General features: G+C 40.5%; 1 protein-coding gene across 1 annotated transcript; it reads right to left on the bottom strand.

Moving 5' to 3' along the window:
- Positions 1–2,932: 2,932 nt before the first annotated feature.
- On the bottom strand, positions 2,933–8,347 carry cyp26a1 (cytochrome P450, family 26, subfamily A, polypeptide 1). The gene is made up of 7 exons (XM_071463382.1): positions 7,489–8,347; positions 6,836–7,060; positions 5,828–6,109; positions 5,253–5,402; positions 4,981–5,115; positions 3,915–4,061; positions 2,933–3,777 (listed from the first exon to the last, which is right to left on the bottom strand). Exons 1-7 carry the CDS (start codon positions 7,675–7,677, stop codon positions 3,439–3,441), a joined length of 1,467 nt encoding a protein of 488 aa, XP_071319483.1. The 5' UTR covers positions 7,678–8,347; the 3' UTR covers positions 2,933–3,438.
- Positions 8,348–15,959: the final 7,612 nt, after the last annotated feature.

The raw sequence follows: 15,959 nt of genomic DNA, 5'->3' as shown, positions 1-15,959 counted from the left end.
TAGCACAGTAATAAACAATGGTCAGGGACAACAGTACAATGCTAAGAAGCCGGCGTGGAGTGCAGGGATGTTGGGTGTAAATCAGAACGGCACCAATGAGAGAAACAACTTGTAAAAGAGGCCAAAGCACATCTGCCAGGGAGGCCGGAGAAACACTGACTCTTACTTTACCAGCTCAGTGCAGACTGAAGAACTACAAATATGTACAGTCAGAGCATTTCATGCTGCTAATTAGATTGACAACACTTCAAAATGTTTACTTTCAATTTTCTTCAATTAACTGTTCTGATAACACGGTCATCTACAGTGAGGTAAACGTAAGGAAAATGTGGTTTTTACACCTAAAAAGTCAAAACAAAAACACCCACCAAAAGCTCAGTGATTAACACCATGTATCTACTGTTTGGGCATATGTGTTTCTGCTGGGTGGTTGAACACACTGTGGCACTTTTTTACATTTAATTTTAAACAAGCAAGATACATCATGTAAGAGGTGGGGTAAGGAAGAGAGAGCTTTAGAGGTGCAGACAGTTTGAACTTTAGACAGAGCCAGGCTAGCTGTTTCATCCTGTTTCCAGTCTATGCTAAGCTAGGCTAATCACATCCTGACCTCAGCAAACAAGTGAATTATCCAGAGTGTTGACCTCTGCACTCTAACATCGTCAACTGCAGGTGACTGACTAATTTTTTGAAATGGCTCATTAAAAATGGAGAAACTTGTGACCCTTTATTAATGTCACACTAGCATTTATAACTGCAAACCTGCTGACTTTACATTTATAACTGCATTATATAACAGCCATGTTATTACTAAAACATTTTAAAAGGACACACTGATGCAAGAGTCTTTATTCAAACAACAGAATGGGAACTTCAATTTAAAAAGTCATCAAACAGCTCTTAACAGAAACATTTTATTCTTATTATTGCTGCACTATTTTAAGGTTTGCACAAATATCTACAGCCAGTCGAACTAGCATAGTTATAGCATTATAAACCTGGAGTTTTATATGGTAAATAGTTTATAAATGTGTTTTGGTCAATAATGGTGCTTCATCTGAATGTCTAATGACTTCACATGTTTCAAACAAAGTGCCTGTCAGATTATCTGACAGTATCTGGAGTGCTCCTTCTCAAGGCCGAATCGAGATGGAGGTTTGTCAGTTGTGTGAGGGTATGAAAAGTAGACAGGGTTTGAACTGCCTTTTTTTTTTTTGCGTACAATGAATACAACTCTTAAGGAGAGACTGTGTGACACTGCATGCCATTATCCACATGGAGAGATTCATTGTGGAGGCAGTAGGATGACAAAGCTGTGACGACCCTGCATTGGTCATTCAGAACAAATGACTAAGAATGTTTTCTCCTTTTCTACAACTCAGTCTGTTCCATAGATACTGAAGCATTTTACACCACATCAGCTGATCTCTCTACCAGCCACACTCCCATTCTCCTCAGCGGTCCTCTTCAATACCCAGATCCACACTTTTAACTGCAGTGAAACACCTACAGCAATAATCCATTTACTGTTTGTTATCCTAAATACACAGGAAGAGTCTTATCTCTGACCCCGCAGCAAACACATATCTATGCTACTGGCTCACTTCCACTGTTCCACTGGAGGTCTTTACTGGTTCAGTGCCCTGAAACTGAACTGATCAGTATGAACTCAGTTTCACCCTCCCTGCTCATCTGTCAGGGTCATCAGGCTCTGCTTTGCTTTCCCGCCTATGGATTCCAGATTTCTCTCCTATTTTCCTTTTCTTCTCACAACTTATTGATTCTGTAAGGATAATGGAATGTGTGTGTGTGTGTGTGTGCTTGTGTGTGTCTGTGTGAGACAGAGGGAGACCACCCAGTAAAACACATTAACTGTCATCAGCAAACTTTACCTTGTGTTTTTGAATAACCCAGAGAGCTGCTTTTTATCTCATCCAAACACAATCACACAGTAATCACTCATGACTTTCTTCTCATTTATAGTCATTATACTCAATATTTTTTTTAATTATAATAGAGTTGTGATTCCTCTAGTTTCCTGAAATTAAATGTAGGAATATTCTTATTGCAAGACCAGTACAGCAGGTGTAAAGGTCCCAGTTTTACATCTCCTCTCTCAGGCTTCTCTCTGGAGCAGGTCTGTGAGCTGAGTGTTTTCTGAGACATTGCATAAAAATATAGCAGATTTCAGGTAAAAATGGTGGCTGGTGGGTCCAGGTGGGCTGGGCTTGGGGCGTGGCTGAGGGCAGTGACTGCTTTGTTGTGACATCACAAAGTTCCAGAAGTCCTGACAGCTCATTTTAAGGCTCAGTTTCTGAATACAGGCTGTGTGCATTTCTCTGTGGACTGAGCACTTTGATACTTTCACAGTATTAATATAGAACCTAGACCTGCTTTATAATCAAAAAAGTCCACCTCAGTCTTGAAAACTAGGAGCAGGGGAAAACCAGTAACCTGACTCTGTCCACAACAGCTGGTTTTAATGTTGCAGCTGATTGGTGTACATTTATTAGTGAAACAAAGTTACTAAAACATTTATTGAAAAGACTTTGAAACACGCTAAAATCACATACTGTGAACATTTTTGGTTTATGCTGTTTGAAACATTGACACTTTATTATTTTGCTATTTTGATGTATTGTAACATTGGTTTGTCTTGTGGGAGGAGCCACCCAGTATAAAGCCAGGGTTAGCAGATCTTCTGCAGTGTTTGAGATGGAGACTGAGACAAATTTTTGTCATAAAATTGAAAATAAAAAGCTCACTACATTAACTCCTCATTGTGTGTAAGAATTGCTGTGGGAGTGTGTTAATGAGATGGGAGGCTGAACTGACTGTGCTGTCAGGTGCACTCCAGTAGCTGGTCATAAACATTAGACTTTAACCCTTTTCATTTGTGCATTTACATTTAAATGAAACAACAAAACCAAGATTTAATGCAAAAAAGGTTTTATTAAATAAAAAGCCCATACAATGTCACATAAGTCACTTAAATAAGTTGGGATAAGATACAGAAGTTATATAAACAGACTCTACATTATATGTATATATATATATATATATATATATATATATATATATATATATATATGTACATAATCCTATAGATACACCTCTGAGTTGATTAAAGTGTTCCATGTCTGTGTATAGTGCGTCTCGTTTAGTTTGTTCATAGCTTCAAAAACAACAACAAAAAAAGAATATATACAAAGTATTAACACCATAATATAAAAAGAAACAGTTCTCAAATCATCTACAGTATGTACAATTCATGCCAAAAGACCACACCGACACGAATCCACAAGAACACCTTTTCTGCTCATGTCTGAATGCAGCCTTTTATCCGTTTCATAAGAACACCAGAGTGCTTCCACTCCCCTTGTGGATTCAGAAGTAAAACACACTGATTTAGTAAACAACACTCTTCGTCATCTCAAATTAATTTTGTACATAGCTGGTAAACTTGGTTGGCAGATTGTCCACAGGATAGACAGTAGGTCCTGTTTTCATGGTGGGCGGCCCATTTAACAGAGTCCAGTGACACTTTGTGACCACTTCCACCAGGAAGATCTTCAGCAGTACTTTGGCAAATTCCTTCCCCACGCACATCCTCGCCCCCCCTCCAAATGGGATGTACTGGAACCTGGAGGAGTCGCCCGAGAATTCGGTCATGAAGCGCTCCGGCCGGAAGTCTTCCTTGTTGGGGAAGATCTCTGCCACATCGTGGGTGTCACAGATACTGTAGATGACATTCCAGCCTTTGGGAATTTGGTAACCCTGAAGTGTTGAGGAGAAAATGATGAGTGAGCAGCTAGTTTGGACACATGCCTGTCAAATTCTTGTGGCAGCCTAAGGTTCGCATCATCTCCAAGCTGCCAAATAAATAGCCCTCATAGGAATCTTTGTTAACTTACATTGAGTTCAAAGGTCTTGAGGGCCACTCTGAAGCCTCCAGGGACTGGAGGGTTAATCCTCAGAGTCTCTTTAATGACACAGCCAGTGTATTTTAACTGCTCCAAGGACTCGATGTTCAGGTTCTGGATGTCCATCCCCTGCTCCTCCTGAACACAAAGAGGCAAACAGAAGACAATATTAACCAGTGTCATGACGGCTGGTGAGAAACAAAATTGTGCTGGTTTTTCATTTCAGCCTAATTTGTTATTTCATAGACCTGAAATAATCTCAGTGCTTGACGCAAAACACAGTTGGTGGTGCTACAAACTGAAATCAATCTATTATTACATTTCTAGCTTACTTTAAGCTAGCTTGTTAGCCCTGCTGGCCTTCAAAGTTCAGACAAGCTTTGTTATTCAGTAACAGCTCACACAGGGAAAAGCCCATGTTTGTGACTGATCTAAGTAGCTCATTGCTGTTCATCTGATCCAGCTCCTGATCAGGGTTTAATGTCTTACACTAATTAGTTTTCCTGGGAAAGCTTTAATGTGGATCTATATCTATCTCTATAGGGTATACTAACCCTACTGTGTATTTTAATATAATAACATTATTACAGTAGATATTCGCAGGGACTTTCCCCAAAAATAAGTTGTGCTAAGTTGCTTACTCATTGTCTACCAAAGCTTTCAGTTGCATCTCACGGTTCTCCTTAGCAGATGCAGTTTTTCCTCAGCTGTCATCATATGAGCCAAATATGATGACTCAACTATCGCCAGGACAGCTGAGCAAACTCCATTTGTTGAGGAAGGCCATGAGATGTGATTGAAAGCTCAGAAAAGGGAAGCAAGTACACTTTAAGTTAAGACCCTTTTTAGTCAGCGACTGTTTGCAAGTCAAGAATGACTTTTTCCTGCTTGTGTGTGATAATTAAATATGATGGTGCAAGTTCTCATAAAACGATCACATGAATTAAATGAATTCAAAGTTATACTCTGTCTGTTTCGCCGAATGTTGAGCATGAAAACTGAATCACAGCAGCCCCTGCAAAAGGTGTTGGGACAACAATTAATGCAGTGTAATTACCTTGTCCATTAGTTCCTGCCTCAGTCTGTCCACAACTTCAGGGTTTAGGCCCAGGAACATGATAAGAGAGGTGGCTGTGCTGGCTGTGGTTTCATGTCCCCCGAACAACAGCTCAGTAGCAGACTCCTTAATGGCCTGGACACAGAGAAGCACACACAGAATTAACCCAGGCCCTAAATAAAACAATGGCTAATAAGGATAGAAGACATTAGAGATGTCTTTCTTGTTTTGTCGTTTGACAAGTAATTGTTAGGTGATCATGCGGTCATTACCTGCATGCTGAAGGGCTCTCCGTTCTTCTTGCTACTGTCTATGAGCTGCTGCAGAGCATCTCTGTGATTGGACCCCATCTCTGACTCCTGCACCTTCTTCTTGATGTTCTCCTCGATCTTGGAGTGGATGAAGTTCCTCGCCTTCAGACCCTGGATGGCAGGAGGAGCAGGAACGGAGTGAAGGATTGAAGGGGCAAAGAAGAAGAAGAGACAAAGTTAGGAGATGAATTAGACTGACACTTGCATTCATATATCACTGTATCTGCTCTGTACATACAGACACATGTTTCAACCATTTCCCTATTCTGCTCAGCTCATGTGATGTGTTTGTGACTTAAAGGACCAAAGTTTTAGGTCATTACTACAAACCATTTACATTTCAGACAGCCATTGGCCTCCATTCATTTCATTTCTAGACTAATTTGTGCAAGTCAAGTAATCCACCATGTTGAATATCATGTGTTTGACTGTTGATGTCAGCATGCTTTTATTATGATTCACTCTGATTTAACAAGCAAAATGGTTGTAATACTTAAAAAGCATAGCTACATGATGATTAGGAGTATCTCTCTTACCCTGTACAGTCCGCTGAAGGGCACGTCAATGGGCAGAGAAAACAGATTCTTGATCATTTCCTCGAAAGCCTCCACCAGCTCCTGCTCGTCGGTCTTGATCTGCTCCGGCTCAAAGCCCAGCAGGATCCTCATGGCTATGCGGAACATAAGCCGCTTCATCTCCGGGTAGACCAGCACACAAGAGTCCCTCGCCAGCCACTCCTTCACTGAAGCCCGCACCTCCTCCTGGATGACGGGGATGTAGAGCTCCAGAGCCGTCCTAGAGAAGGCCCGCATGATGGCCTGGACAGGGGCAGAGGGGTGAATGGGGTTGTTGGAGGATGGTGGTGGTTGGGGGTATTATTTTCCACCCCAACATCCAAACTAAATTTCTGAGTATTGAAAAGTTACTCTTTAGAGAGTGTGCTCAATTAGCAGATATGAAGACCAAGTAGATCTTGTTACATTGTCTTAGTGCAAATTAAACAATCAACCTCTGCATTACAAATGTTTAAACCTGTTTCAAAGTGCAAATCACCTTACTTCAAGTAAGTAAAATCAAATTGGACTTTTCTGGATTATAGCGCAATGACTGGTCTTATTCCTGTTCCAAGGTACGAACACAATTTTTTAGAAAACCTTTTAAAAAAAATTGATGTCCATTGGAAATAGGTTCAAATATAACTTTTTTTCATTTAAAGATAGCCTATAAGGTTTCTTATTAGGTTTTCAGACACAGAACTGAGATGGTACCACAGTTATATTAGCTGTATAAATATAAAGTAAAGCAAAAAGTGAAAGAGGTACTTTCTCCTCATTAATATGCAGTCAAATCTAGATTTACTGTAATTAGACTACAGTGCCTCCTGTTATCTTCTATGAAAAGTGAAGGTGTCCATGACAGAGGTTGTTAGACAGTACTAATAGTTTTGGACTCTACTGGAAAGTAACATCTCAGACATACTGATAATGACGATTCACATCCCTTTAGAGGTGAAGCCGGAGGGTTTCATATAAATCCTAACTTACCTTCTTCTTGGTCTTGTGCAGGGCTCCGTGGACGTTGGACAGCGTGTCCGAGCCCAGGATGGTGCGCACGGACGCGGGCCACTGCACGGACACGAGCCTGTGCTCCCCCAACAGAATCTGCTTGACGTTGTCGGCTCCGGTCACGCGCACCGTGGGGTTCCCGAAGAGGTGTGTCCGGTAGATGTATCCGTACTTCTGCCGCTTCATCCGCAGGAACCTTCTTCTCTGGAAAAAACATGCACAAAAGACAAGACGATTAAACAAATGTAAACACTAAGACGCACCAACAGATTTAAAATGAAAATAAAAAAATCTAAATAAAATAATAAATAAATAATAACTTTATGCATGGATTAAAAATTTAAAATACTATAAACGTGATGTATTTCAATATTGTCTCTTAGTCTTAAAGACTGGGTAAAGTTGGCTGGACTTAAATGAAAACGGTATATTTACTCCAATTAAATACAAAGTTTAACGCTGTTCGTGGAAGCGCAAAAAAAGTTGAAAGCAGCGTTATTTGTATGCTAAAATAAAAATATATATAAAGGTTCAAATTAAAATGCAATTTCCTCATAGTGTTTGGAGCATCCTTATACATATGTGGATATTAGTCATCATAACGGAGGACTGCAGCTCTGTCAAGCAGTTACCTGGAGGATGAGCTGCAGCGTCTCTCCAATGAAAGGTAACCCCATGGATCCGGGGGGCAGCGGGCTGAGACAGCTCGGGTCTCTGCCTCGGATCATGTACACCTCCCACAGCTTCAACGCCACCAGAAAGAGCAGGACGGGGAGCACGATGGTGCAGAATAAGGTGGCCAGCAGTGTGCTCAGAGCCATGTTGCAGCGGCTTCAGTGACGAGCAGCGTCTCTTTGCAGCGTTGGATCCGTTCAGGTGAAGCGCTATCAGCTACTGAGGCTCCAAGCTGCTCATCCTGCGCTTTTATAGGCTGTCAGGACTGCGGGCAGCCTGTTACCTTCTCCTCCCGCAGATAAATTAGTTCACACAAAGTTCATCTTTAATTGTGGGTGTCGCTCGGCCCCGCCTACGGCCTGTACTGGCTGACTTGGCTCACCATTTGCTCCAAGGGCCGCATCTTTAATCCCTACCTCCTGTTGCACGCAGACAATCCGCGGCGGATTTCACTGAGAAAAGGTGATGGTTTTCTCCGAGACAATGGAAGCACGTCCCAAGACGCCTTTGTTGGCAATAAGGCAGCTAGTTTACACACTCATTACCTTGGCTTAAGGCCCGCACGTAGGATCAGTGATCATGCCTGCAGGGCGGCCTGCATTCAAGAGCAAAAAGCTTTAAAGCAGCACATTTTCAGCTGCTTCAGAAAATGGAAACGAGGGTCCGGGTTGAAGAGCGTCTTAATCCCCCTCCCTGTGGATCTCACTGGTGCCATTCAGAGTTAATCTTTATTTAAGTATATTTTACTTTTTCTTTATTTTATACTGAAGCCTAACTGCACGCAGTTGCGCTTTTTATAATTTGATTTAGATAGAATTAGAATTGACAAATTTAGCCACCCAAATGTGATCAAAGTCAAACCACCCTGATTCTTGTCTGCTGCCTTGATGGTGCATCAATATAACAACGAGGCTGCATGTGAGAGAAAGATGAAATGATGATTAACACCTGACTGGAAAGCAGCTCTGTCCTCTGCTTGACTCGCAGCTTCTATCAGGACACTTACATCTTCACCGTCCTCCTAATCTAGAAAAAGACTTTAACCTGCCCTCTCTCCGCATCTGTGTGCGTTATAAAAATGATATCTCTCTCAGTGAGTTCAAACCCGGGTCAGCAGAGACGGGCGGAGGGACGCAAGGTTGTCCCCTGTTACACTGCATGAAGAGTAAACAGCGCGCAGGGGCTCAGCAGCCAGTCACCACATCCTCACTCGGCGTTTGGACTCTGTTTTTTTTACGACCTGCCATAACGTCAGGAGTGTGTGTGTGTGTGTGTGTGTGTGTGTGTGTGTGTGTGTGTGTGTTTGGCACGGCCAGTGAGTCAGTCAGTCAGTGAGACAGCTTGGCTGCTGCTTTTACAACGACACATTACATGGATGGATCTGACTGTTCTGGCTGACTGTGTGTGTTTTTAAAAGAGGGTGCCCTGAGGTTCACCCTGGTGGGCAGGCACGGCAACTATCACTATTACAGTCTCACAAAAGCATAGAATCTGATCTCCCGTCTTGGCTTGGACGTCAAATTCAATGACTTTACTTTGACTTTCTGCTGGTTAAAAACAGGTTGGCAACTGACTAAATTCAGTAAAGTGGAATAAAGGGGCAACATTCCCACCTTGAACAGGCTGTGTAAGGGGCTTTGGAAAGCATGTAGACCTTTATTTGGCTAATAAAATAGTAACACTATCATGAGTGTGCACTTTCCTGACAAGGAGTAGCTAAATGTCTGCTGGAAGTAGCAAAATAATCTGGTACAAATCAAAACAGTATTTTCTGACACAGTTAGTTTAGGTAGTTTAGGGGAATTTAAAAGCATATTCTAAAGGAAATCCCAGTGTTCAGGGGGCCTATTTTTATCCTCAACACAACGACTGAAATAAATTAAAATTAAAAAAAAAAAAAAAAATTATGCTAACTCAATAATCTGAAAAACAAAAACAATTTAAAGTTTGAGTTTCCCTTTTGGGTATGAGGTGGGGAATGTGTCTCATGACTGAAGTAGAAATGCAATTCTTCTTACTTTAGCCTTTGGCCTCAGTTCCACTTGGGTATTTAATGTGATGACTCTGTAAGTTAGAAAACTTATTTTAGTTCGTGATACTAAGTGATTACTATGTTAAATTTACTTGTATTCACACACTTTCATGAATAATTATGAAGTAGCCTGATTTCTCATGAGAATCTCATATGACAGTATTTCATATGAATACAGTTATTTTGACTATAGATTATTTTCATCTGTTTTTAGACTTTAAAGACAGGTTAGACAACTCTGAACATGACAATGTATATACAGTGTCTAGAATATTGAAAACTGAACACAACATCAGCAACAATATTAATGGACAGATCCTTGTTTACTCTGTGTTGGGACAGACAGCAGTGGGTGATGCATGTTCAGGGTGAATGGGTTTCCAGCTGGACATGCTGTAGCTGGTGAGTTTTTCTCATCACAGTGTGAATGTGTGAAACAGGATTCTGCTGCTCAGGTGTGATAAAGCAGGAGTAGGAAGGAGGAGGGGGTGGGTGAAGGGAAGTTCAAGTGTAGAGAATGATTCCCGGCTGTTTATATGTCCTCACCTCGTCATGTTGCTCTAAGAACTCATTTTAAACCTGCTGATAAGCTGCTGGACTCCACTTCACCTCAAGACTGACCTACACTGATCTACACCTTCACTGCTGCCACTACAGTATACAGTTCATAATGTATCAATGGATATGACTATAAAGATACAATTTACAGTGCTTTTATCCTGCTCCAAATACAGATTCATCAAGATCAAGAAATATAAAGCTGAATACATTTCTTTAACTTCTAATAATAGTAAAAAAGAGAAAAGGTTCTAATAAGTTAAAAAAAACTGTTTTGCTCTTATATTTTTATTTCATCAATTTAATCATGCACCTATTCTCTATTTCCCCCACCAAACATTTCCTACATCATGTTATTGGAGCTAAAGAAAATAATACAAAGATTTCTCTTTTTTGCTATAGGTGACTTGAGGTTAAAGGAAACCTAGAAAACCTAGTAAAGCTTTATTTCTTTTTACACTCCATTTTAGTGAGTCAGCAAAATATAATTAATTTTTCTAACAGTTATATTTTTCAATTAGATGATAACCTAAATAAAAAAATCCTTTCAAAGTAAAAGTGTTCATTCAAAAATATATATGAATGAATAATAGCAATAAAACATGTTTACATATCAAAAGTAAAAATACTGAATCTGAAGGTTGGACTCTTTCATGGTGAATAGTTATGTTCAGTTATGTGTACTTTATTTTACAGTCTTGTGGCAGAACAGGTTGAAATTTACAGAAGTAACTCAAAACTTACTTAAACATTGTCTGAGTCAGTGGACGTGGTTACTTTCCATCTGTGTTGTGATGATGATGAAAGCTCAGGCAGCATGGCCCTGTTCCAAACACACACACACACACACACACACACACACACACACACACACACATACTTGTACTTCTATCTTTGTGAGGACACTCATTGACATAATGCATTCCCTAGCCCCTTACCCTAACCTTAACCATCACAACTGAGTGCCTAACCCTGACCCTAACCTTAACCTTAACCTAAACCTAATTCTAACCATAACTCTAAAACCAAGTCTTAACCCTCAACATGTGATTTGAAGGTGTCTCAAAAAGTGAGGACCGGCCAAAATGTCCTCACTTTCCCAAAATGTCCTCACTCTGTTAGTAAAATACTTTTTTTGGTCCTTACTATGTAGCAAGTACAAGTACACACACACACACACACACACACACACACACACACATACAAACACACACACACACGCACAAACACACACACACACACACACACACACAAACACACACACACAGGCGTGGGCAGAGAGCGCGCGGTCAGCACATGCGACAAATAACCGCGGTGCACGCGCGCGTTTGTAACGCTCCTCCCCCAGCTCGCGCGCTGGCTGACCTGCCTCTGACCCTGACATCCTGGTGAACTCCTGTGTGCAACCAAGTTCACTGCCCGTCAAACAGAGAGAGAGAGAGAGGGAGTGTGTGTGTGTGTGTGTGTGTGTGAGAGAGAGAGAGAGAGAGAGAGAGAGAGAATTTGAACTAGTAGGTTACTTAGTTTTTTAAATATGAAATAATTGTTGACTAATGTAAGTACTGGAGCACAGTCAGTCCCACCAGTCCACAGTGAGCCGAGGGCTGTTATAACTGTTTTCCATGAAGATTAACATGAATAACTTGGAGTCATATTTTAGCTCCAACCTACAACATGAAGTTTTCTTATTGCTGTGACACTGGGGCAACAGAGTCCAGGGCTTTTCTGGGACCCTACTTTGAATTTGACCCCCAAAGAGTCACCCAGACACAGTTATGATTTCAGTAACATAAATGCAAGATGGAACTGACATTTTACATTATGTTCTTCTATGTTACATTTTATAACAGAGACGTGAGGAGTGACAACAAACCACCGCACAAGGGTTGTAAGCTACATAATTACTTTAATGTTTCGTCCCTTTTACAACTGTTTACTTTATCAGTTTTAAAGTGCCCTTTGTAATGCTCTTTGTAGGACGTCACAGGGCACTTAGCAGCTGCTTATACTTTACTTGTACAGCACCTCTACCTGGCTGCACCGGGGCTAATGAGACACCAATACCTCATTCAGATCGACACAGTGACACAGATCAAACCCATGTCTGAGTCTGTCTGAGTGGATGCAGGTTGGACACTACGCAACATCCCTGAACTGGTGTTTCTATGTTCATTTCAAGCCATTTGGAGGGGAGAAAAATTGGATCATAATAGCTTTAAAACCATGTTAGTGGGCAGTAGCACAAGTGATCTGTCATGAAGTAATGCATGAGAATCAGGTTAAATAAAGGTTAAATAAAGGTTAAAGAGGCTAAATGATCTCAAAACATCTGAAAATGAAAGTTGACGATGTTTAATTAAATTGTTTGAGTAAAGGGAAATCCACATTCCAGACAGTGAAATCTAATTGTAACCAAATATGAAAGCAATAGGTTGATTTTGTATGTGTATGGTATCTCTGTGGTAATTAGGCCTGCACTGTGTGAATGTGATCAGTTCAGTTGAATAGCACAGGGACATAAAGCTAATCCTATCCTACCTGCTCTTCTGCTCTCATCTCCATCACCTTCTCTCTCACCCTCTACAGCCACGTAGCGCAAGCGCACAGGCTGCTCCAGTCTCATGCTACTGCTAGCTTGATTTCCAGATATATATTTCCTGATATGTAGCTTCAACCGATCAAATGAATCTCCTATCGTGAACGGTGTTGGCTCACACTGTCCTGGTTCACTCCCAGTGTTGTCGTAGTGTCTGTTCGGCCGCAGCAAACAGCTGTTTTCAGAGGAACAGCTGTGAAAAGCAATAGTCCAGTACCTGCTCAGCAGCAAACAGCAGACAGACACAGTTAGAGACCAGGTGGTGAACATAGAGCATTTAGCAGCTAAAGAGCCAGTTATTTCACTCAGAAAACATATACAGAGCTAAAAGAAGATTAAAGATTGGAATATTGGACTGATTTCTGATTCAGATTTCCTTATACAGTTTGAATGTTCTGCCTTCTTTGGGGGTCAGCTGGTTGTGATCTATTAGTGGTTCCTAAAATTAAACATGGAGAAGCTGCTTTTGGCTTCACTACTCACATCTGTAACCAATTACCTGAAGATCTCAGACTGAAGACGATGCTGATTACTTTTAAATCTCAACTGAAGACACATCTGTTTACCTTTCCTTTTAATTAGATTTTAGAGCTGCACTTCATAATTTTAATCTTTTACACAGCCTTTTTTAATGTGGTTTATTTGTATTTATTTCATTTAATATATTTTACTTCTTCAACTTTGATTCTTTTCATTCTTTGGAGCACTTTGAATTTTGTTCTGTATAAAATAAATGTGTCCCTGATCTCCCCTACTATCATTGTCATGACTCTTTTTGCTGAAGAATACTTCAACTAGGTGAGCAGGACCCTGTTTGTGCTGATTTACAACACTCACTTTATGGTAACTGGTGTTCCTCACTCCTGGGTTTTGCAGTTTGAGGTGCAAATCTGAGGTGCATTCCCAGCGGGAGGAGGTCAGAGGGAGTGTCAGGCTCCTGGTTCAGCACAAGGTCACTCACTGTTTGTCTACTGATGTCAATGTCTCTGTGTGTCAGTGTCTCTCACTGTAGAAACTCTTCAGCTTTCAACAGCAGAGTGAAAAATGAATTAAATGAACCAGCCACTTCAGAGTGCTGAGTAATAACAGTTAAACCAACCATCTACACTTTCCTGGCAGTTCAGTGATGCTGGTTTCAATGACCCATTCATATATATAAAGTGAGTTCACTCTATAAGATGCATCATATCATCAGATGTAACACAGCCTGGATTATTATACAACAACTTTGGATGGTTCATTAGTCTACAGGAAATAACTGCACTCCTCAGTAGAAGCACCTCCGCCAAAGTAAAGGAAATAAGGAGATTTCTGAATTAACATCTGGGAAAGTTTAAAACCCTTTTTCCTCATTGTTTGTTACATATGATCCAACTCAGTGAAACTGTAATGTTGATGCGCCCCCTCTCTCTTTGTCTGTGTATATTCAGTCCAGTGATGCTTTAGCATCATTGCACTACTGTTGAAAGAAAAGCTAACAAACAGGATCAATGATGAATGAGTGTCACTGATAAAAACAAATGAAATGTCCCCAGTGATTTTAGCATGACAATAAAGCCAGCCTTGATCTCACCAGCAACATGATGACACTGATCAACTGCACATCAGAGTAACAGAGTCTTTTATTAGACCCTCTTTGCCTCTAAATGCCTACTTTTTTCCCCCCAAACTCCACACCTTTACTTTTGAACTCAGACTTCCTGTTGTAAATTTTAAGTCTCAAGATGAGACAGACTTTGGAAAAAGCCACATAAGACATTATACAACTGTTCTCCCAGACTGAGAAGTATCCGTCATGATTCTGTGTATGAAAGTGTTGGAGTGATGCTTTAATTATATTTTCAATACAGCAAGAAGAAAAGCTGTAACCCTGTAAAAGATGAAGAGAATAAGCCAATATGGGGTTCACAACCTGCCTCTATAGAATGAGGAAGGTTCATTATCTTTCAGAAGTTAAAATAAGACTTACAGACACAGTGTAACACTAAAACACTGGTGAAGCCAGTGTGTGTGTGGATCAGAACATGTAAAGGAGGTAAGTAGAGGTGTGGAGGTATGTGTGTCCTCCTCCTCTGTCTGTCTGCTGTATTGTTGAAATGAATGTAAAAGCTGTTTACTGCCTTGTTAAAGTGTTTGATCTCTGCCCTAAAATACTTGTCACTCCTGTTGACACACAGGAAGGACCCCCCACCACTGCCACCCCGTCTGCCTCCCTATTGTGGTGACTTGTAAGTAAGTCATAATAGGCTTTAAATTAACCCTGGCAAAACACGTATATATATAAAAAATTATATACATATATATATATATTTATTTCATATAATTATACAGGTAGCAGTACTGATAAGTAAAAATACTCCATTACAAGTAACAATCCTGTATTTAAAATTATATCCTTATCACTGAGACTTTAATGTGTAATTAGCATATTAGTATAGTAGTTGGTTGAGTTATATTGTCAAATATAAAATATTTTATAGTCAAACAGTGGACCACATCTTATCTTTAAGTTGATAATGAGCTGATCTATGTGTGTAAATTATTAACATACAAAATAATTAGTAACTTGTAAGTGAAAACTACAATACTTCATTCTGACATGTTGGGATGTGGAAGTCTAAAACAGCAAATAATAATAATACTAAGCTGCCTAAAAATTTTACTTAGGCTAGTACTTGAGTACATGTATTTAATTTTCAATACTACTTTTCATAGCTGTTGGTTTGTTGTCACAGTGAACATCTGTGACAACCTCCTTGTAGCTCTGCAGCAGCTTGAGATATAAACACTGGCCCTGATGTTGCTGCACAAATGTCCAAGACAGTAGGAGTGTGCAAGCGATAAATCCACACTCACTCTGTAGATGCAGGGATGGAGGAAGTATAATAAGTAGTTAAAGTAGAATACTGACAGAATGTAACAGGCAGTAGAGTAGAGAGTGCACACTAACCCTCTGAGGAAAACAAACAGATTTCTGAGTGTGTGAGTGTGTGTGTTGGCAGGGTGGCTGCTGTCCAGTGATAATAGAGGTCTCCAAATGTCTCTCGCCTCATTACATCTGTGGCGACAGGGATCCTCGCATTCAATCGCTGACCCAGGCCAAAGTTCACTTGCTGTTTCCCTGTTAGCGTGTGTGTGGTGGGACACAGCGAGGCTCCAACGGTGAAGACACAAGACAGAAAACCTTCACAGAGCAAGTGACACTTCAGTCTTTGTGTGTGTGTGTGAGAGAGAGAGAGAGG

This window comes from Trachinotus anak, unplaced genomic scaffold (genome assembly GCF_046630095.1).
Source record: "Trachinotus anak isolate AG129_WGS33_773 ecotype Australia unplaced genomic scaffold, CSIRO_AGI_Tana_v1 ptg000025l, whole genome shotgun sequence".
NCBI lineage: Eukaryota > Metazoa > Chordata > Actinopteri > Carangiformes > Carangidae > Trachinotus > Trachinotus anak.
Note: the sequence above shows the minus strand (reverse complement) of the source record. Positions and strands in the feature narration are given on the sequence as shown.

Coding starts and splice junctions, on each gene's coding strand:
- cyp26a1 (XM_071463382.1), bottom strand. CDS start 7,677: ATGGCTCTGAGCACACTGCTGGCCACCTTATTCTGCACCATCGTGCTC. Junction 7,061..7,488: donor CGCTGCAGCTCATCCTCCAG/GTAACTGCTTGA, acceptor TGTTTTTTCCAG/AGAAGAAGGTTCCTGCGGAT. Junction 4,062..4,980: donor GGCAGGAACTAATGGACAAG/GTAATTACACTG, acceptor CTTTGTGTTCAG/GAGGAGCAGGGGATGGACAT.